The 22,345-nt window shown below is 41.6% G+C and overlaps 4 protein-coding genes and 1 long non-coding RNA gene across 5 annotated transcripts; 3 read left to right on the top strand and 2 right to left on the bottom strand.

The window, feature by feature from the left end:
* Window positions 1-890: 890 nt before the first annotated feature.
* On the bottom strand, window positions 891-5,078 carry LOC6727920 (intraflagellar transport protein 56). The gene is made up of 6 exons (XM_002103239.4): window positions 4,519-5,078; window positions 4,023-4,364; window positions 3,797-3,961; window positions 1,772-2,656; window positions 1,249-1,709; window positions 891-1,186 (listed from the first exon to the last, which is right to left on the bottom strand). The coding sequence occupies exons 2-6, from the start codon at window positions 4,023-4,025 to the stop codon at window positions 988-990; spliced, it is 1,713 nt and encodes a 570-aa protein (XP_002103275.1). The 5' UTR covers window positions 4,026-4,364; window positions 4,519-5,078; the 3' UTR covers window positions 891-987.
* On the top strand, window positions 3,195-3,511 carry LOC120284991. Its single transcript, XM_039295001.2, has one exon. The coding sequence runs from the start codon at window positions 3,229-3,231 to the stop codon at window positions 3,424-3,426; it is 198 nt and encodes a 65-aa protein (XP_039150935.1). The 5' UTR covers window positions 3,195-3,228; the 3' UTR covers window positions 3,427-3,511.
* Window positions 5,079-6,194: 1,116 nt separating the features above from the next.
* Window positions 6,195-7,492, top strand: LOC120284992. The gene is made up of 2 exons (XR_005544221.2): window positions 6,195-7,130; window positions 7,185-7,492. It is a non-coding gene; the product is annotated as an uncharacterized LOC120284992 (long non-coding RNA).
* A 6,712-nt stretch (window positions 7,493-14,204) lies between these two features.
* Window positions 14,205-15,467, top strand: LOC6727922. Its single transcript, XM_002103241.4, has 2 exons — window positions 14,205-14,369; window positions 14,436-15,467. Exons 1-2 carry the CDS (start codon window positions 14,292-14,294, stop codon window positions 15,195-15,197), a joined length of 840 nt encoding a protein of 279 aa, XP_002103277.1. The 5' UTR covers window positions 14,205-14,291; the 3' UTR covers window positions 15,198-15,467.
* Window positions 15,468-18,182: 2,715 nt separating this feature from the next.
* Window positions 18,183-18,657, bottom strand: LOC6727923. Its single transcript, XM_002103242.4, has one exon. The coding sequence runs from the start codon at window positions 18,570-18,572 to the stop codon at window positions 18,267-18,269; it is 306 nt and encodes a 101-aa protein (XP_002103278.1). The 5' UTR covers window positions 18,573-18,657; the 3' UTR covers window positions 18,183-18,266.
* Window positions 18,658-22,345: the final 3,688 nt, after the last annotated feature.

Here is a 22,345-nt window from a genome sequence, read left to right on the forward strand (position 1 = left end):
TTTTATCAGCTTACATTTTTAGGATATTTTTTAATTTTTAAAATAATCATTTTCAAAGGAATACATTATTATTTATACGTTTTAATAGTGAAAGGAAAGGGTATTTCTGATTTTGTCGGAATGGCTTCCTTTTTGGCTATTATCATTGCCGTATTGTTGTTATTTCAGTGACACTTTCGCATTTTGCTAATCGCATTAATTATGCCTTTCCCCCATTTGCTGCTGGGCCTCTGGTCCTGTTTCTGTGTCCATTCCAGGGCCAGAATCCTGGATCCTTCGGCCTGCAGGCGAAATGGCCAGCAAATTGAACAAAAGCAAACTGCAGGCAAAGAAAGCGCTGTGGATAGGGGCTTTAGGGGGTTAATGGAGGAGAGCCTCCTCCTTTCAGGCATAATTGCCTCTCAAGGGAATTAAATTGAGCCGAGAATTTCGTTGGCAGCGCGTCAGAGGCAACAAAAGATGAAGACGGGATTTTATTTCATTAATTATCAATTAGTTTTTGAAAGTTGTTGCGCCTGATTTATTAAGTGGACAGTGGCTGGCACTGGCATAACTTTTGAAATGCCAGGCTCAATTTTCTTGATAAAATTGCTCTTCAATTAATTAACCAAATTGTTTTGCGGATACAAATTATATTCGTGTATGCCGCAAATTAATCAGTAATCATGTGAAAACTGCTGCCAGGCCAATTGCAAATAAATTAGTATCGTTTTTCACCACTTAGAAGCTATTTCCATTTTAAATAAGCTCTCAAAATCCTTCGTCTTTGACTTGAGTTGCGGCTGGCCAAATTTAAATTAATTATTGAAATAGGACACCAATTTTAAGTGAATTCACTTTAGCATTGAAAGCCGGCCACAATTTTGTCAAGCTTATCACACAAATATTTGATTTCAAAAGTAACTTTTTATTGTATTAATATGCGTGAAATTGGCTTATCATAAACAAAATCTAATTTTGCTTAAGATACTGCCTTTAATATATTATTTATTTAAAATGACTGATGTGCTTTCGAATGGTTTTGATCATGGCCTCCGCCTGCGAGTTCGACGAGTCGCGTAGGATGCCGATGACCTCTGAGATTCCTCCGCCAGGACGACCTCTTTGTGCCTTGGTGCACAAGGCGAACAAAACTCCGGCGCAGGCGCCCCGTTTGCCCTCCCAGTTCTCCGGACTGGGATCTAGTCTGTTTGCAAATTATATAACTTTAAGATGCTGTTAATTATATTACCTAAGTATGCTACTCACTTTTCCAGCATATCAAATGCCTTGGCTGCCACCCAGAACTCGGCACACTTGTAGCACTCATTCGCAATCAGTTGCAACAGGATGAATGCCTCTGCATTCGTATCCCTGGTGATGAATACATTCCAAGCCAACTCGGGATGACCGCAGTGTATGTGGCACTTGGCCAGGATCATGCAGTAGGTATGCTGGTTCTTGATATCCATGTCGGAGATCTGCATCAGCAACTCCTCCGCCTCCTTGTAGTATCCTGTGGCGCATTTGGCCTGGGCAAAGTTATAGTTGAATACATCGTCGTTCACGAAGTAACTGCGAATGGAGTTCATGTAGACCAGCACCTCCTCGAATTGTTCGTAGAGGAAGAAGGCGGAGGCCATACTCTGACGACCAGGTATAGTGTCACACTCTGTTGCCGAGCTGCCCACCAAATGCAGGTTTTGCTGTGCCGTCTTGATGTGCTCTTTCTATAAGGTAAAGGATATCGTTACATTGCTTTCCACATCGAGATCTGTATCCATTTCCTTACCGATCCCAATTGCTGGCCCAGAGCAGCATGGACCACTCCTTTGAGTATGTACTCATGCGGCGAAGTCGGCTGTAGTTCCTTCATCAGAGCATGAGCTTCCTGGACATCGCCCTGCTTCAGATAGTATATGGCCAGATTCAAGCGAGCCTCAGGAATGATATTCAGTAGTCCTGGCAGGACTCTCAATGCTCCTTCACCGTTCCGGAAAACGACCAAGTTGTGACGCAGAAGATCCGCTCCGAAGGTGCCATTATCGGCTATATTCTTGATTTCCTGCTCGGCCACACGACCGTTGAACAAACGAAATCGATTGCAAGCCTTTAGGTTAATAGCTATGGTACTATCGCCATGTTGACTGAGATACACATCCAGGACCTCCTGGGACATGTCGTAATAGTCGAGCTTGTAGAAACACAAGGCCAAGTAGACATTGATGGCCTGGTATTCCTTGTTGTCCACCAGCACGCGTTTGTACACATCGATGGCCTCCTGGTAATGGGCACGCATGTAGTGCATCGACGCCAGGCTGAGTTGCTGCTCCAAGCTCGAGGAATCCTGCATCTCCTCCTGCAGCTGGCTCCACTCCTCCTCGTTGCCCAGCTTGTGGGCCAAATGGAAGAGGAGTCGCTGCTTCAGCGGATTGTCAGCCGCATTGGCCATCAGTTGTTGGGCCTCCTCGTACAAGCCCAAGTAGAACATGCACACGGCCAGGTTGAGATCCAATTTCCCATCTGAAGTTGAAGAACCCTGCCGTATGGCCTTGTACTGGGCCAGAGCCTGTTGGTAGTCACCCAAATGGAAATTGCAAAAGGCAATCCACTGATCCACCTGACTCTGCTTGGATCCATGGGCACCCTCCTCCTCGTCCTCGTCGTCGTTGGCGAACTGAAAGATAGATAGGTGTATATACTCTACAATTCGATTTTACGACACCACATAAGTATCTTTTGTTTTACTTTTAATACCAGTATTAAGAGATACATCAGTTTGATAAAAATCATTTAACGTCACTGCTTTAATAGTGACTAATAAAAGCAATTTGTATAAATGCAAAAATTAGCTAGTCAAAAAACAAGTTTGGCCGAACTGCATATATGTATAAAACAGGTCCGTTTCGGCAAACATAGCCGAGTTGTTTTCAGACAAAACTAATATTATATTATAATACTATGTGGTAGCACAAATCGATTATGAATAAACAAAGGTAACATGTCTTTGAACCACAATGTATTAATTCACAGATTGAACTTCAGTAGACTCAAATTTTACAGTGGTCGTTCAGAATACAATGGATGGCTATCAATCGATTAATGTATTCGGACTAAGCGATGCAAAGTTATACGCGTCATTAATCTATATAAGTAATTCACAAAAAACGAGTCTAGGCCAACTTCAACGTGTTTCGAACTGGTATAAAAGCAGCTGACATCTAGTCAGATTGCATTGTGATCTCTACCATGAAGTTCTTGGCTCTGTTTGTGTGTCTTTTAATCGCGCTAATCGCAGTTAAGGCAGATCCTTTATCGCCGTCTTTTCAAAAATGCCTGGATGAAATAAGTGATGCGGAACTGTGTGAAAATTTCAAAGATCAATTTCCGGAGGATGCACCTGCTGTTCCTCTCGATGAATTTACCTTCGAGGCCTATTCTGGATAATTTAACTTTACTTTCGTTGAGTAATTCCGACGAACGCGAATTAAGCTGAATAATTTATTGTGCACTATTGCTTTATAAGCTAAACAAATAAACAAATATGTTTTGATATAATATTTTAGTGGTTTCTATCGACTGGTGTTTTGCATAGATATGAATCAGTCGGCTTGGCTTTAAACAACTTTTGTACACAAAAGTGTACTAATCAGCACTAATTAGTTGAAAAAAAAATGTATATAAGTAAAGAAAAAACCAATAATAATAAAATTGAAACAGTCTGCGGTAGTTAATGCCGCCATGTATAAGAAAATAAATTGTGAAAATTCCGCAACGATTGTCCACTGAATGTGGGGCAAAAGTAATCCTTACGCACCTCCAGAAAAGCCCGGGCTCCCGTGTAGTCCCGCCTGATGATGAAATCCTCGAGGGAGGCCGGTGCCGGGGTCTTCCTCGCCTGCCTTCCAACGCCGAGTCCACTGCCAGCACCTCCGCTGGCGTTCCTCGAGCTCGCCGAGTCGGTTTTTCCGCGCGAAAGTATCTGGGCAGGGACATAAGTATCTTCGGAGTATCTGACAACATTTTCCAGGCGCATTTCTTACCATTTTTTCGCAGAGCCGTTCGTTTCCTCGGGATTTGCGCTCCTTACGCCCAGCTGGCTCCTCGGTGTTTGGGTCTTGTGTGTTTTGCGTTTTCTGTTTTCGTCGGCAACGCTTGGTTACGGTCGCTTGGCAACCTACATAGCGTCGATAAAGCAGTTCGACCACGCCTCACTGCGCCCAGAAAGCGCCCCGTCTGGATCCTTGAGCGCAATCCTATCCGTATCCTACCCCTCAACTGTAGCTGGGGAAAGGAACCAACTGTTGATATGCCACCCTTAATACTTGAGATATCGTCCTCGCATTTCCCGATGATGTCAGCAGAACTTCATACCCCTTAAATATCTTTGAGGGTATAATTGAATGTGGTTTTAAAAAAACAAATTAAATCATATAATTTATTAATAATATCAGTTCATAGATACAAATTTAATTATGTTTCATTGCTCAATTTTTCACTGCTCAGCGAAAGTATTTAATAGATAACGATTTTACTAACCATTCAAATGCTGTTTTGTTTTGTATGTTAATGTGTGATATCCTGGGTATATCCTGTAGGGTATTTCCTACTCTCATTCAGCTGGACCAGACATGAAAATATTTCAGACTATATCCAACAACTTAATACGAGCTGGATGTGAAGTGCAAGACGACTCTGGTCAGATTGTGGCTCGGATCTGGGTGAGCACAGGTGGACTTATGGCACGCATTGTTGACACAGTTCCACAGGAACTGATGTTTTTGCATTTGCATTTTCATTTTGCAATTTCTTTATTTATAAGACGCACACGAATCATAAATATGCAGGCGGCCTCCGGCGAGAAGTGCATGCGTCAATCCGAACGCCTCGGCATGGCATGGGTGGCATACTTTAGGAATTCTCCTGTTTTCACTCAACTCTGCTGACACTGCATAATGGCTCACAAGCACATGTATTTCGAGTGATAGACATGACTGTAGAATTTTGTTATTCCAGTGCAAATTCGAACGCCATCAAATGGAAAAACAAGTGGAAAATAACAACAGTCCAGGCAGAGCAAACTGTGAATACTGCTTCACAATTGTGATGCACGGTAGTAAAGATTGATTTAAGAATTGTAGTAGGCTAGAGGTACGCATACATAAGATTAGTATAGCAACATAGTATATAAACATTAAGTGTATAAACATTAAGTCATGGTTCGCTTTCGGGTGGCATTCTCTCTGTTTCGCAACATCGGCTCTGTAGCAACAAGCATAGATGCAGATCGCTAACGGAGAGGGAGTCAGTCGAATGCTAAAGCTGGAAAAGTAAAGTACAGAATAAACTGAAGAGGCTAAATCCTGCGTTTATGTTTTAATTGCATAAGAGGGCTTATAGTACCCCTACATTAGCATTGGTAATTTACTGCTCAAAACAGTTACTCTTACATATATATGACTATTTTTAGCGAAGTTATGATGAAAATTCCGATTGTAAATATCAAATTTTTGGCAAAAGACGATTTTCCGAATTTCGGTCATAAAGTAATCAGTTTTTTTGCCATAACTATAAACATAAAAGCCTGAATTTGGAATGTTATACCTTGTCGAGCGTCATGCGTTGCACCCTGATGGCCATCTGCGCCACCATGTCTCTTGTCCGCCGCATGAACACGATGATCAAGCAGGGCGCCGCCCTGCCCTTCAACACCTCCTCCTGCTACGTCAATGCTACCAAGAAGGTAGTCGACGGCTGCAACGCCTTCGTGCCCAACATCAATACCTGCATCGCCAGCATGACATAAGCGCTTCCCAAAAATGGTAATAAAACATTGAAATTATAAGCAAAGCAGATGCTGTTTTATTAAGAAAACATACTGCTCTAGCAGTATCAATGGGGCTGGACACCAACAAAACCAAAAAGTAGAATCTGAAGTGCAAGGATTGCAGATCACTGCAACCAACACCCATTTTGTCCAAGTTAGTAGGTCACAACACGTAGTTAAACACGTTACTCGTAGACTAAAAGGGTATACTAGATTCGTTGAAAATGATGTAACTTAGTCTCCGACCATATAAAGTGTACAACACGTCGATACGATTCGACCAAAATTTCTTTGCCACACCGAATTAATTAGCGCGGCGGCTAGAAATTTAAATAAGCTAATTATTAATATTTAATTTAATATGATGAACTTACCACACCGCCAACGGCAAAGGAAAACATGGGGGCGTACCCACCTAACAGAAGGATGTTTCGCAGGATGCGAATCCGCAGGCGTCGTTTTGATCAAATCTAACTTTATTCCATCTAGTTGGCGTGGGGTTTGCAGTACACGTATACAGCTAGCAATTCGGTTATTCGAACCCCATTCGTCACTTGGTACAGTTGTAAGACACATCAAATAAAAATAAAAAGAAAAATTACTGTTATCATACAACAAATAAATACCATATTAAACTCCCCTCTCCTTTTCTTTTCAGAATTTGATACAGAAATCTACAATATTCTATAGAAAAAAGGAAAATGCCTTCGATCAATCCATTTTTTGAATATGTGGCTAAATACCGTAGAGAACATCCAGACCTAAAACTACAACGCGTTATCGTATCAAGAGCTGCGGATGAATATAATGCTTTATCGACAACTCAGAAAAATCGCTACCGCTAATATGATGAACTAACGGTATAACGGCATCCTTGGCACGATAAAGCATTATATTCATCCGCAGCTCTTGATACGATAACTCGTTGTAGTTTTAGGTCTGGATGTTCTCTACGGTATTTAGCCACATATTCAAAAAATGGATTGATCGAAGGCATTTTCCTTTTTTCTATAGAATATTGTAGATTTCTGTATCAAATTCTGAAAAGAAAAGGAGAGGGGAGTTTAATATGGTATTTATTTGTTGTATGATAACAGTAATTTTTCTTTTTATTTTTATTTGATGTGTCTTACAACTGTACCAAGTGACGAATGGGGTTCGAATAACCGAATTGCTAGCTGTATACGTGTACTGCAAACCCCACGCCAACTAGATGGAATAAAGTTAGATTTGATCAAAACGACGCCTGCGGATTCGCATCCTGCGAAACATCCTTCTGTTAGGTGGGTACGCCCCCATGTTTTCCTTTGCCGTTGGCGGTGTGGTAAGTTCATCATATTAAATTAAATATTAATAATTAGCTTATTTAAATTTCTAGCCGCCGCGCTAATTAATTCGGTGTGGCAAAGAAATTTTGGTCGAATCGTATCGACGTGTTGTACACTTTATATGGTCGGAGACTAAGTTACATCATTTTCAACGAATCTAGTATACCCTTTTAGTCTACGAGTAACGTGTTTAACTACGTGTTGTGACCTACTAACTTGGACAAAATGGGTGTTGGTTGCAGTGATCTGCAATCCTTGCACTTCAGATTCTACTTTTTGGTTTTGTTGGTGTCCAGCCCCATTGATACTGCTAGAGCAGTATGTTTTCTTAATAAAACAGCATCTGCTTTGCTTATAATTTCAATGTTTTATTACCATTTTTGGGAAGCGCTTATGTCATGCTGGCGATGCAGGTATTGATGTTGGGCACGAAGGCGTTGCAGCCGTCGACTACCTTCTTGGTAGCATTGACGTAGCAGGAGGAGGTGTTGAAGGGCAGGGCGGCGCCCTGCTTGATCATCGTGTTCATGCGGCGGACAAGAGACATGGTGGCGCAGATGGCCATCAGGGTGCAACGCATGACGCTCGACAAGGTATAACATTCCAAATTCAGGCTTTTATGTTTATAGTTATGGCAAAAAAACTGATTACTTTATGACCGAAATTCGGAAAATCGTCTTTTGCCAAAAATTTGATATTTACAATCGGAATTTTCATCATAACTTCGCTAAAAATAGTCATATATATGTAAGAGTAACTGTTTTGAGCAGTAAATTACCAATGCTAATGTAGGGGTACTATAAGCCCTCTTATGCAATTAAAAAATAAACGCAGGATTTAGCCCCTTCAGTTTATTCTGTACTTTACTTTTCCAGCTTTAGCATTCGACTGACTCCCTCTCCGTTAGCGATCTGCATCTATGCTTGTTGCTACAGAGCCGATGTTGCGAAACAGAGAGAATGCCAACCGAAAGCGAACCATGACTTAATGTTTATACACTTAATGTTTATATGCTATGTTGCTATACTAATCTTATGTATGCGTACCTCTAGCCTACTACAGAATATTTATGTGTTCCTTAAACCGCAAATGCTAAATGAAATTACTATAAATTGGAAGAGGTAAGCCAGAAGTGCAGCTTGCTAAGTTCCAAAACAGGAAATCCCCCCACCAACCAATTGAATATAAAACGCGGATAAAAGATGAACAACAATCTGTTCGTTGCGTGCAATAAAACCAGATAAAGCATAAGTCCAAACATCAACAGTACGGCAAACAAATTTACTTTCAAGTTGTATATATATCTATGTATATGTATTTCCATCCAGCTGGCAGTCATTCGGCGTACGCGCCTTTGTTTATGCTACACTTTATTGCGCTTTTGCAATTTCGCGTTTCCGTTTCCCGTCAAATCAGCCATAAAAAACGTAAAGCAAATCTGGGAGTCACGACCCCGCCCAGCTGGATCCTTCTGGTCCTGCTCCTTGAAGGCGCCTATTACATTTCGCAGTCGAATAAACAATGCCAACATCATTTGCACCTCCTTCATTATGGGCTTGGCTCGTTATTTGTCAAACAAATAAACAGCAGGCAATGCCAATGCCGGTGCACTTAGAAAAACTACAATTATTTCTTTTGCTGATAACATTGGAATAACAAACTGTTGTACAGATAAATAAACGGATAGATATATAAACTAATACATTACTTTACATTAAATGACTTTTAAATTCATTTAAAAAGTTTTTTGCACACTTGGCTCCATATAATTTCTCGCAGTGTGGATGATGGGGATTTTGGGGGACTTTGGTGGAAAACGGAAGACTTGCCAGTCACTGTTACGTGCAATTGTATCCCGCTTGGGCCCATGATTTTCCATCATTATCATGGAGAGCTGTTCGTGTTTACAATTTTTCCAACGCTCCTTTTTCCCTCTGCGACAATTTATTGTCATCTTCTGCTTCACATTGAGTGTATGCTCGTTTTGTTTTGTTTATACACTTTCGTATTTGCATTGCCTTCTGTTCTCGTCCTTTTTCGTCCTTTTTTTGGACTGGATTTTTTCTAAGGAAAATTGCGAACTTGCGAAATGAAGTGCAAAATTCAAACGGAAATTGAAACGGCAATGACAGAGTCGACTTGAGTTGAGTTTGTTTCTTCCTTTTGCTCCTTGGGCTCTATTTATTTCTTTTTTTTGCTTTCTGGGTAGCAGATCCTGGACTTTGGGCTTCTTCGCAGGACTCTTGGGCACATGTTGCCTGCAGTTGCATATATAAATGTTTCTTCACAATGAAGTTGGGAAAATGGAGATTTTCTCAAGCGTAAACTAAACACTGGAAATGCGAGAATAAATAAAAATGGACATCTTGGCGAATTTATTGGTCATGATGATGACGACGCCTGAGTTCGGATTTAGCACAAATGTTGAATGCCACTGAAGCATGCATAATAATGGGGCAGTGAACTTTACGAATTGGGCTCTGGTCAAGGATGAACGGGCGAAATGAAGTTAAACTCTGTGGAAAAGTGTTTTGAAATAGTTGAAAGTATTGCGGGCAAATTCAGTGGATTTGTTCCATCTGCGATTTGGGATCGATTTTCAGCCTTGACTGCACCAGCCGAAATATCAAAGAGCACCACTTTCGCTGGCCAAAATAAATTCGTTAGTTCGCCCCAGAGAGGGAAATTGCAAACATAACATATATAGTCGTGTATATATGCAAAGAAATCAGACAACTGTTGTTTGCAATTAGAAGCAAATAAACTAAATTGTTTCGCGGTTCGCAGTTTTTGAACAAGCGGCGCACATTTTCAAATTTGTTCAGCACACAAACTCACTAACATCGCCGGATTTGCTCTTCATTTTTGCGGCAATCGCATTATTGGTGAATGTGTGAAATGTTTTTGGCTGATTTTGCCCGGTCACTTTCGGCCAAGCGGCTCTTGACGAAGCTTTCTACACGATTTGGCGCATTTACATATTTTAATTAAAACATAAATTCTGCATTTTGGCCATACAACTGAATATCGGTTGCGTGCGAAAAGCCAGAGAGCATATTATGCAGCTCCATTCTGCCCGTTTGATTAGTGATGCCACAAAGTGGTCACTGTGATTCAATTTCGAATTGTTTTTGGTTTTCAGCTTTGGGTGGATTTGACGAAAATCACTCTTTTAACTTCATCAAATAGTAACTTTATTTGAATGCTGTGCATGGAGTACAGTGTTGCAGAACGATGTTTAACTGTATGGCCTGAATAATAATTATACCTTAATTTGTAGAGTTGAAGAGTATACTATATTAACTGAAATGTATGTAACAAGTAGAAAGTACATATGTACATATATTATTGATCACGATCACTTGCGGACTGTCCGTCCGTATGTCAGTCCGTATGTCCGTCCGTATGTCCGTCCGTATGTCCGTCCGTATTTTCGTCCGTTTGTCCGTCCGTATGTCCATCCGTATGACCGTTTGTCCGTATGAACGTTGAGATTCTGGCTGAAAGCTTAGCAGTTCCTTATCACAGTTTCAGATAGTTTCACTGGCAACCCAAACGAACTCCAATCTTCTATCTTGAAGGCACATCTCTTTGAGCCGTTCGATGCTTTTGCATGCCTTTGGTTATTTTAATAAATATTTCATCAGACACACGCACATCACCGCACCGAGAAGAACATGGGTAGCGCATAGTTTACTATCTACTAAATATTTAAACGCAGCGTCAGATCGTAAAAGCGAAATGTATGCAAAGTGCATGTCGAGCAGCCATCGAGGTAAGCTGTAAAAAACTGAGGCAAGTAACGGCTAAAATGAAACGGAAAAAAAAGGTTAGAAAAAGGTAAAACAGACGAGCCAAGGAGCCATAGCGAAAAGCTGCAATATTGAATAAAGTTAGTACCTGGCGGTCTGTTGCGCCTCATCGTGTTCACTTTGTTTATATATGTATATAGTGTAGAGACTATGTTTAGTTTTTTACGTCTTTCATTCAAAGTTTCCTAGGATTTATAGGGCATTTAAATATTATTATTATTTCTTTTGTTTTAAGGTTTTGCATGTTGTTATAGAACATGACTACTTATTGAGGTGCAAATATAGGCATATAAATCGTGAATTTTCCTTTAATATATAGCAGAAAGTCCGCGGAGAATTCAAAATGAACGCTTATCGAGAGTCTTGCAGCGAAAAGTTCCGCATCGATGGCAATGCAAACACGGCACATGGCAGCGGGACAAAATTTCTTAATTTCAGCCGAGGAGTGCCCCCACTCGTGGCCCCAACTCATGGGCCCCAACTCTCTGCATCTCCAAATTTCCACATCTCGATTTTCAGGCGGCACTCGATGCGATGCCTGTGCGTTGGCAAATGGAAGCACCAGAGTGCCAAAGCCGCAATGTGTCTGGCTCTGGGTTCATGGATGGCATGGCACACGAGTGGGGGTACTGCTACTACCAATACTCGTGTATGGCCAACATGTCTTGCGCTCTCTATGCGACCACGCCCACACAATCAGGCGCCCATTTATGCACTAATTAAAATTTTATCGTTAAATCTTGTTTGCTTGCATTGCTACAAGCAGGCACTGCAGCAGCGCCAGCCATCCAACCCAGCCTCCAATATACCCCAAAATGTATGCAATGCGAACATTTTCGCTGAAAATGTTTGGCAACAGTTATTTGCACTTCTCGATTCCCGGCTACCAGCCAGATATCCTGCCACGCCCAGTTTTGGTGGGGCAAAGGCGGAGGGGCGGTGGCCATATGATCACAGCGTTTAATGCCGGGCACAAGGATTTTCATATTTTATTTGGCTGGATTCGCAGCCAAAAACCGAGCTCCCCTTCGTTAAGTGCCGACACTGAGAATAAAAAGGGGTTCCTAAAAATAGTCATCTCCGCACTAAAAGTGATATTATCATTAGCATATTCTGATATTTAAATAAAACACATAGTATTTGAGTTTTATGTTTCCTCTTACATAAATTTTAGTTAATTACAATTTTGTTTTTCATTTTTTTCTTCAAGTGTAGACCTAATGCATGGGGGCAGACTGATTGTGTTTGACCTTCGCTGGCAAATGTGAATCGCATTTAGGCAAGCAGATTGTATTTCAAAATCACTGCCCCTGTCATTTTGTCAAACATTTTTCAAATTACACCTCATCTCGCGCTCCGCCGGCAAGTGGATATGCAAAAACAACTATGAAAACCGAAATTCAATTTCGAAATGTGGAAACCAAAATCCAAAAAGTCGTACAACTTTTTCCCCATCTGCTCTCGCCGTGTCAACTTTTTTAATTTAATATATACAGTGCGTATGCGTAATTTTTTTGGCTTTAAGCGGCAGCTGCTGTTGTGTTAGAGTGTGTGTGTGTGTGTGTGCTTTTGGGGGTGTATATTTGGGGGTGTGAGTGCGGCTAGAGCTGCAAAAGAAGCAAAAAATTTAATTAAAACGTTGCATAAATGAAATTCAAATTCGAAATTGCATGCAAAATGAATAATTGAATGGACCATGGCAGTTGACTAGCTGCACCGACGGATGGTTTAGTTAATTTTTGTCATCGTCGCTCTCTTTCAGACTGACACGCCTCAATTGGTTGGCAGAACACGGCGATGGGCGGTAAAAGTTCGCTTAGTTACTAAATTATATTATTTGCCCTTGCATAAAAACAACTATAGACAAATTTGTTAAAACCAACCAAAAACAGAAGTATATTAGAAAGCTTTATTGAAATACACGAGTTTATAAAATATTTAACACTCTCTAGCATAAAAAGAATTTTAACTCTTTTAATTCTGTTATTTAGTTTAATCTAACAGAGTACTATTTACTTGACTGCCACTGTAACTGTAACCTGTTACTGTTCATTTCCTAGTAAGTAAACAAATCAACCGCAAAACAAATTAGTAATTTAATTTTCATTGCATTCAGTTGAATATTAAAGCCTTATTTGTTTGTGTTTTTTGTTCAGCTTTTGCTAAAATAACAAAATCCGTAAAATAAATATGTGTTATGATGGGCAAATTTATTGTTTTTGTTTTATAAATCTCCTTTATGGTCGAAAATGCTTGAACTTTGTGTGCTTTTCAACTTGGCTGTGCCACGCCCACTTTATTAAAGACTAAATAGAAGAGATATGCATTATTTTGGTGGAATTTTAAATACCCTTTATAAAGCGAAAGCATGAAATACAAATTAATAAAGGAAGCTACTGCTTTTTATACTTCGTTAGCTTGGAAATATTGTGAACTAAATTGGACACCAAATTAAGTAAGCCTGCTATGTTATTCAAGGTAGATACTTAAAGTATGACATTTCTTTTGGAAACAAAATTGTTAAATTTACAAATATCAATCACTGAAAGGCTTGAGACGCTTTGAATAAATTAAAGTACCCTCTGCTAGCGCACAAAAACAAAGACTAACTTGTTTATTACCTTTGTTTAGACTTTATATGACACAAGTTTGCCTCCGATGATGGCACTTGAGCAAATGGCATTAGCATTGTCTTTCCATCCTCGAGGACCTGGCTGCCTTTCCCACTCCATTTTCCTTCCATATATATATATATATATATATGTCTTTGCATTCCTTGTGGAAAGTCTGAGCAAGTTTCTTATCGCGCCAAAATGTTATTTTTTCTCGGCTGGGTTTACTTTGCGCTTGATTTGTTTTCCATAGTTGTTTGTGTGTGTGGCTGTGAAAATGCTGGTTTATTCTATGGAAATCCCGCCTTTCCTTGGTTCCATTAACTTTTCGGCATAAGTGAGTATGCGATATATATTATGAAGAAAGGGACTTGACTTCGCCCAAAAGCAGGCGGTCCAAAGTGTGCAAGCTCCCAGCTTTGGGAGTTAATTTCCCAGAACTTTTGATTGCTCAATTTGGACGGCTTCCACGATTTTGCATATTAAATTCGCCGCTTATTCCCCAGTTTGATTGCTATATATATATACTATCTTGAATCGGAGCATCATAACACATATTTGTTGCCATGGTATAAAGCTGTTTGCTTGGCTTAGTAGCGCTTAACACGTATTTAACTTAAAGTTTAAAAATTTGTACCCTTTGAAATAGAGTTTTCCTGTATTTAACCGTCAATCTTTGTTTCTAAATTTATCGTGAATTAGTGAATTCAAGCTTTGATTAAACTAACCAAATATGTGTGAAATAAAGCAAAATTTCGTGACACACGATCTGGTGCACAATCTGCGTTGCAATAAGCGCTGTACGAGGGTTGTAAGTTCCACAAGATTTTCCTACTTAGAAAGCTTTCCTTATTCCATCTATTTGAATTCCGATTAGCGGCACCTCATGAAAAAGACAAGAATCTGGCCAGGAGCGCGATTTATGTGCGTTTGCAAGGAGGGGGATTTGAATACGGCTGCATATTGCTTGGCCGAGTTGATGCACGAGCCGTTCCAGCCATTTCCCATGGCCACCGTGGCAGTGCATCATTCGATCCGGGACGAGTTCATCGAGAGGTTGAGGAGTCGCTTCAGGCAGCTGAAGCCACACGTGGCCAATCATCCGAATTTCATAAGAGCCGTCAATGAGCTGAAGTACGGGTTGCGACCAGTGAAATATGTTCTGGCCGATGTGGCCGATGCTCCGGCCTGCGCCAGTCCCATCTTGGTGACGGAAGGCGTCACCCACTTGTTCTTTCCCAGCGGACCATCGGGATGCACCACCCTGCACACCTTCAGTAGCATGCGGGAGGTGGCGCTGGTCTTTGGCAAGGAGACGCCCAAATTCGATGCGGTCTACTTCTTCGATGAGACCATCACGGGTGTCTACATCTTGGCCAAGCTCATCAATTGTGTGCAGTTCTTTGTGAACTGCATGGATGCCTGCCTGGTGGAGATTATGCCCCACTACTTGGAGCACACGCCCATGGTGATCTACAAGCGGGGATATCACTACGAGACCCTGCAACTAGACAATCAGTGGAAGATCATCGTGTTCCCCTACAGCACCTCCATCCTGAGGCAGTGCTGCTGCCCCACTGGCCAGTGCCGTTGCTATGCCACCCATTCGGCCTGCTGTGAGGACCATTTGCAGAGTTAGGGAATGCAGGATGTGTATTCCCTCTTCCTAAGAACCTAGCCCACTCCTAGCCACTCCTGCTGGTAATTTCGGCGGGGAACTCCATCTTGGCAAAGGAAATCAGAACTTCCTCCGTCTGTTCTTCGACTGCCGGCGTCGCTCCAGAAATCCGCAGTTCCAATGAGTAGTTTGCGACTGGCAACACATGTGAGCCATAATTTTCGCGGTACTTGCCTCTTGGATTGCAAATAAAGTGGTTATTGGCTGTGGTGAACTATGGCATTGTAGGTATCTAAACCTGTTTTTTATTATCCCGCCCTAAACTGATCCATAATTTAGAAAAATTACTTCCTTCGTGATATTTAGTGTTAGAGGAATGGGTTAAAGATTTTTATTTACAACTTTCCTGGATTCTGTTGGGGATCTCCCCTGTATTTAGTGCCGCAATAATTTTGGCTGTATTTATCAAACCGTGTCCCTTTGCCCAAAACCTCCAACTTTGGCCAACCGCTTGCAGGATGTCGCCGACTGTTGGCTTTTAATAAAACTTGCACACAGCCGCCAAGTATTTGCCTTGGCCTTGCCGAAAAAGAACTTTGAGAAACCGGGGAAGTTGGAGGTCTGGGTTCTGAGATCTGGAGTCCTGAGTCCTGGGGACTGAGATCCGAGAACTGTGGTCTGAGAACTCCTAAACCGACACAAGTCTGGCAGCCATTAGTTGCGGCTGCTGATGCGGCAGCTTGTCGCCAAGGCATTGACTTCTTTGGGTTACCGCCGAGTAGTTGTTGGGCTTTTATGTGCCAACTTGTTAATGAGTTTGCCTGGATGTGGGGGTTAGCCATCCATATCCAACCATCAGGCACTCATTCATGACAGGCGGCCTATGCTGCACTTACTTACCTTCTGAATTTTTGGCATTGAAACGGAATCCTTGCTGCAATCACTGGCAAATGTCTGAATGTCCTGCTGTCTGGAATGTCTCTCCATCTGCTGCACTCGTCTGGTTTATTTGTCAGTGCTGTCTGCCATTTTGATTTGCAGTCTGACATATTTTGGCCGCACTTCAGCATTTTGATGGTCGTTGGCAATGAAAAATGGCAATGGAAAAATGATGTTGCACATTAATATTTTACCTTGAGGAGGATGATGCCTTTTAAATCATCTGACTGGATGTGCCTGAAGTATTTAACAAACATGTCATCGTATTAAAAGAAGATTGTAATGCTATTTGACAAATTGTAATTGAGTTTACTTGTAGGAAAATCAAGTTTGACAAAGCCTATAACAACTTCTTAATAAGTGGAAAACTTAACAAGAATATTTTACAAATTAATTAGATTTATTTTGTGATTCGACTACTCTACCTTACTTATAGCCAGAGGTCAAATCATTTCAGCAAGGGTTGACAACTCACATACGCTTAAACAAATTGTACAACACAAATAGCAAAGTGTTCATGATGTTTATAAAATGGCAGAACAGAACAACCAACTGAAACCGCTGCCAGCATAGAAACCGAAACAAAACAGAGCAATTCCGACCAAATGTCTCTCAAACTGACCGCAACAATTTGAAAAACATTACCCATACGCCGCGTATGACACGGCAAAGCGGAGCAGATGGGCGATAAAAAGGGTGGACATGGACCCACTGGGCGGAGGGCCAAACAACCGAACAGACAACCAACTCGAGCATGGCGAACAGTGTATTTTCAACACCTGCTGGTCAAACAAATCGTGTTCATTTCGGTACAAACACTAATTTCGACAAGGTGCAAACAAGCTGACGACGACTGGTCGGCAGGAGGAGATCTGGGACATGGAACGTGGGCAGGAGTCAGAGTGGGTGTGGGCAACCGTGGACGTGGCGACCAAGTGCCGAGCGTTGGGAGTACCGGCCCGAACAGGAACACGCTCGAAACACAAACACAATAGAGGAAATTCCACCCACTGGCAAAGGGACAGCGACGCTAGGAAGTGTCACGTGCACTGACTGTCTGCCTGTGCTTTTGCAAGGAGTACACTTAAAAAAATATTTAATATATGTATTTTAAGACTCGTTTTTACTCCTTGCAAAGCGAAGGGTTTTTAAACCTTTTCAAGTGGCTATTTCTAAGATTTTTTGTTCATCTATCATCCACTACAACACATCAATTTGAAGTCTTTAAATATTTTAAAATATTTTTAAATTTACTTGTCTTTTCATTTGTGACTTGCTGATATTTTCCCGCAGTGCTGCAAACTCCGGAGTCGCATCCTGGAGTTTTTCGAGTCTGCGTTTTCGGGCCGGGCCTGGCGTCGACAGATAAAATGCTTTTTTGTGAAAAATGTAAAATTGCATTTGTAACCGCATTTCATTAGAGAAAGAAAGTCAACCGTCAGGTAGCAGACAACGCACGTTTCCATAGATGGACCCGCATCCAAGGGGCTGTTGGTGGGGCTAGTTGGTAAAATAGCAACAAAGTTCGCAATCGCGCCGTCGAAACGAGCGTCACGGCCAATGGTGAAACGTTGAACGAGACAAAACTTGGCCAACACACACACACACAAACTGGGCAAAAACGGCAAGCAAACTATTAAATGAGGGTGTGAGTGTCGGGAAAGGGGGTGGGGGGTTTTCATGGGTCGCACTGCAGTTTGGCATTTTTGTTGACCGGCCAGGACATAAACATGGATCCTGTGTCTGGGCTGCAACTTCTGTGCCGTAGCTGTCTCTCTGCCCCACTCATTGTCCGGTTGTTAGGCCTTTAAATGTCCTGACAGGAATGTTGATGGCAAACTCCGGTTATCGATATGTGAACAACGTTGAGGCTATAAATAAATAATGAAGCTAGTGTGAAGGACTGAAATGATGTTGGGTTATTCGAGAGGACACATAAGAATGGCTGACAATTCGAAATAACTTCCAGTAATGGTGAAGTTGTGTTAAAGGACTCTATTGCTTATATACTGCAGACAATTGTATTCCTGTTAAAGAACCAAACTTCGTTTACTATTTTTTGTATTAAAATTTGTTATATTAAAGCGACGCCATATGAATACCAGAAGATTATCCAATACATATCTTATTTATAAACAATTTAAAAGAATTTTAGTTTGACCTCAACTTGCAAAAAAGGCCGGATATAAAGTTAGTACACGATGTTAGAATATCGGGCACATCCATGAGAGCATCTTTTATTTCCGAGGGAGTGACGATGTGGTATGCCATCAAAAGGGCCACAATAACCAAGGTTGGTATGGCCAGAGATACCATTATGCGAGCCACACCGACAATGGCAAAGCTGATCACTATCAGGGTCAGAAGAAGGGCCAAGATGCGTCCCATTTCACCGGGCTTCATTTCATTATTAGTCCACGCATCCAAACGGTCAAACACGTTTGCACTGAAATCCATTTCTCTTAACGTCTTTGAATTTTTTCGAACTAGACTGAAAGGTTTGTTTGAAGGCTTTCTGAAAACTGATGTGACCTGATATAATTTTCAATTGAAAGTATAGTATTTAATTTCCTTGGATTTTATTAAGAGATTCTGTTTCGAATGTACAAATATAAAGGTTTGTTTTCCGACCGCACAAACTAAATCTTGCATTTGGTTGGAGGTACAACCACGAACTTATAGCCACATCGGCAGCTGTGAAATCTAAATGGCGTTCTTGATGTCAGCGACAGGATATCTCGCCGACTGCCGAACCGTGTCCTGACAACTTGACAAATGAATGATCGGGCCGCAGTCTCGGCACCGCAGAGCGGCCAACCTCAGGCAGCAGGCAACAGACGCAGGACAATGGACACAGGACGATGGACACGGGGGCACATGGCGGTCCTGACGCGACGACAAACCGCAAAAAGCGAAACGGCAATCGACCAACAACAGCAACAATAAAGGGCAAAAATGAACCCGACAATTTCGCCGCCACCAGCAACCGCCATTCCAACAATCATGACAGCACCGAGCACCAAGCACCGAGCACCGATTACCGATCGGCAGGACCGGGAGGTCCTGCAAGTCCTTTGCCGCCTGCCATCGCCGGTCAGTTGGTGTCTGTGCATGAATTCCATCATATGATATCAATTAGTGATAGTGCGGTGCGACTGAAATGTCATTTGCAAAAATGCGCATATTTTAAACGTGACACACGCCGGCGCTCCTTTGGCACCCACATCATCCGCCCAACCATCGGGCTATCCCATCCATCCAACCAACCATCATCCCATCCAGACACGCCATGATATCTCGCTAACGGAGCGAGAGCTATGCGAATGCCCTATTCGGCGCAGGAAGGATTGATTTTGGCAGGGGTTTCAGCACTTTGTTAACTTGTTTCCAGTTTAAAAACTTATTAGCATAATAATTTTGAAATTTATAGCATAATCTTGTGGCTTGCAAAGAGAAATATTTGACTTAGGTAACTCATTAAAGTAGTCACTGACTGAATCACTTAATTGTTAAGTTTATGTATTGAATGTTTGATGAAAAGAGCATTCATTAGTCGGTTAGCTTGTCCCACCCTAATTGACCGGCTTGAATTCCCTTTTTTGTTCCGCTCGCTGAGACCATAAAAACCAAACAGAAAATGGCCAAACGGACCAAACCTGCTGCCTGGTCAGCCACATAAAAATCAGCTCGCCCGCATCAACTGCATGCCAACAACAATGGGGCGTATGAATATGCAACGATGCCGCCGATGATGACCACGATGGAGCAAAGGGGAATTGAAATGCGCCGGAGTGGGGGAGGATTCAGTCCAGTCAGACCTGCAACGGATATCCATGCAGGTGCAATCTCAAACAGAACTTACCACAGAAACACAGGGGCATCCGCGGGGGCTTGGTTTCGGGAATTGGGCGAGAAGACATGTCAACGTAACCAGAAAACGGATGGCGGAGGCCAATAAAACTGCAGCCAAGTGCAGCTGATGCAACGATTTGGTGGCTCAACCCACCCAGCGCCGCCCGCGCCAAACGCAAATTGCATTTTCAGTTTTTTATCTCAGCTGAGACCTTTCAGGGAAATTTAATTTGCTTTTTCGCCGCCGGCCAACAATATGCGGTACGTGAAAATGCCGTCGAGTGCATTGATTGTTGGCTTATTGACACTGCCAATGCGAAATTAATGCCAGCACAAATGCGCAAACTTGCCAAATTGTGCGTTGTGCCTTTTGTCGTTTTTGCGGTTGATGAGATAAGTCAGGCTCTCACATCGAATTAAATCTGATAGAGTTTGGCTTTAGATTTAAGTAACTGCTCACTTTTAGTAAATTAGCTCAGGCGTTATGTGGCTATGCTTGTTGACCTTCGACCTGAAGAGGTGACCCATTTTGAAAGCTGCTTCGTTAACAACATACTTTTGGAAATTCGATAAAAATATTCTTGATTTTTATTATGCTGCAAATAAAGGTTGATTTTTCAACGCTTCAGGGCCTTTTATTATATGGCTTAAAATTGAGTGCCTGCAGCAGTTTGATTTGACCTTATTATGCTTTTTAGAGATGGGTTAAATATTTAGATGGTAAAAGCTGAAATATTACCATTCTATAGAAATTAAAATTAAATTTTATATAGCAATGTCAGAAGTATTTTTTATGTATGTTTCTACGAATAAAATCAGCATGATTCATAGAAATATTATTTTTGAAATTTGTGGCTATTGCGCTGTCATCGCCAATTCAAAATACTTCTTGACTTTTATGCGACAACGGGAGAGTGAAAAATATAAAAACGAGCAAATTTGTTACTCGCATTTTGCTGTTGACATTTGAACGGTCGAGTTTTCAATTGATTCGCTGGGCGAAATGTGAGAAATTAATCAGCGATGGCTTAGGGCCAATGCCAATTGCCAATGGCTTAATGGCGACACGTTGCCAAAAGCGGGACTTTCCATTCCATTCCATTCAAATCTCAATCAATTGGCAATAAAATTGAAATTAACTTGCCACAAAGGCATAAATGCTTTGGCTCCCGCTTGCCACCCCACCGCCCACTCGTTTGACACAAACTTAATTTGCAGCAAAAATACGGTAAAAAGGAAAAATATTGGCAAGAGGAAAAAAGAGCTTGCGAAAAAATGTTGGCTGATTGCTCAGGGGGGTTGGGTGGGGGTGTGGTGTGTGTGGGAATGTACGGATTGTGGTGTTGGCTTGGAGACTTTAAGCCACAGGTAGAAGCAAAACAGTTGATGAAGTTTTCGCTCAAAGAAGCAGCTGCAAAAAAATAGAACCGAACGAAAGAAAATTCAGAGAAAAAATTGAAACTACCACATATAGCCACCAAACGAAATAAATTGAAAATCGAGTGAGCAGCAGGAGCAGCGGCAACAACAAAAACACTTGCCAGGGTTGTCAACTGCATGGGCAGGGGGTATACATAACAAAAATATCAAAACTCTTGGTTTTCAGTCTCTGAGGTTGGGGTAAAAGCAGAAACAAAGAAAAAATGAAGAACCCAAAATAAAAGACAAATCTAAGCTTTGGCATTCCTCTTGCTTAACAGCAAAAGTTTTTCCATTATTTGAAGATTATAGACTCTAAACATGGGCCCACCCACACCGCACCACCTCACCATTGGAAACTTGAAAAGATATGAGGGTGAGCATGTGCTGGATTGTCGGTGGTGAATGGGGGATTGGGGGTAGTCCCCTGCCTTTTCCACATCATTGTTGCTGATGATGACGTAGCTGAAAATGCTCCGCACTTTTATGACAGCCAACCGATAAGAAGTGAGGATTGGGGAGCATGGTTTTGAAAACTGGAAAGTGATGGGGCATACGGACGTAAAAGATAGATGTTAAACTTTTTCACCAACGCATTCATATTGCTTTGTTTTATGCAGATCCCCCTTTTTCCGTCGCCCCCCCTTTTGTGCTCCTCTGTCAAACGTCAATTGCTGTTCGAAGCTGCATATGCTGATTATTATTGCCACCGCTGCACGAAGTTCTTGTCCTTCTGAATTTCACTGTGGAATGATTCAATAAGCTTTAGCCACTGGAATGTGGCACTTGCCAAACAATTGTGGATTTTCCTGTCTTCGCAAAAAGACTTGAAACAGGTGAAAAAATATATTTAAAATTTATATAATCAATTAAAGTGTTCTTGAAATTGTTTATCTGTGCCATACAGATTAGTTATATCAGTGTAAAAATCAAATATAGAATAGGAAAATATATTTTTT

The sequence above is a fragment of the Drosophila simulans genome, chromosome 3R (genome assembly GCF_016746395.2).
Source record: "Drosophila simulans strain w501 chromosome 3R, Prin_Dsim_3.1, whole genome shotgun sequence".
Classification (NCBI taxonomy): Eukaryota; Metazoa; Arthropoda; class Insecta; order Diptera; family Drosophilidae; genus Drosophila; species Drosophila simulans.

Excerpts from the sequence above, each read along its gene's own strand:
- LOC6727922 (XM_002103241.4), top strand. The coding sequence starts at position 14,292 with ATGTGTGAAATAAAGCAAAATTTCGTGACACACGATCTGGTGCACAAT. Across the intron at positions 14,370-14,435 it reads ATAAGCGCTGTACGAGGGTT|CGGCACCTCATGAAAAAGAC; the intron begins GTAAGTTCCACA and ends AATTCCGATTAG.
- LOC120284991 (XM_039295001.2), top strand. The coding sequence starts at position 3,229 with ATGAAGTTCTTGGCTCTGTTTGTGTGTCTTTTAATCGCGCTAATCGCA.
- LOC6727920 (XM_002103239.4), bottom strand. Across the intron at positions 2,657-3,796 it reads GAGCCCGGGCTTTTCTGGAG|TTCGCCAACGACGACGAGGA; the intron begins GTGCGTAAGGAT and ends TCTATCTTTCAG. Across the intron at positions 1,187-1,248 it reads GCATTTGATATGCTGGAAAA|ACTAGATCCCAGTCCGGAGA; the intron begins GTGAGTAGCATA and ends ATTTGCAAACAG.
- LOC6727923 (XM_002103242.4), bottom strand. The coding sequence starts at position 18,572 with ATGGATTTCAGTGCAAACGTGTTTGACCGTTTGGATGCGTGGACTAAT.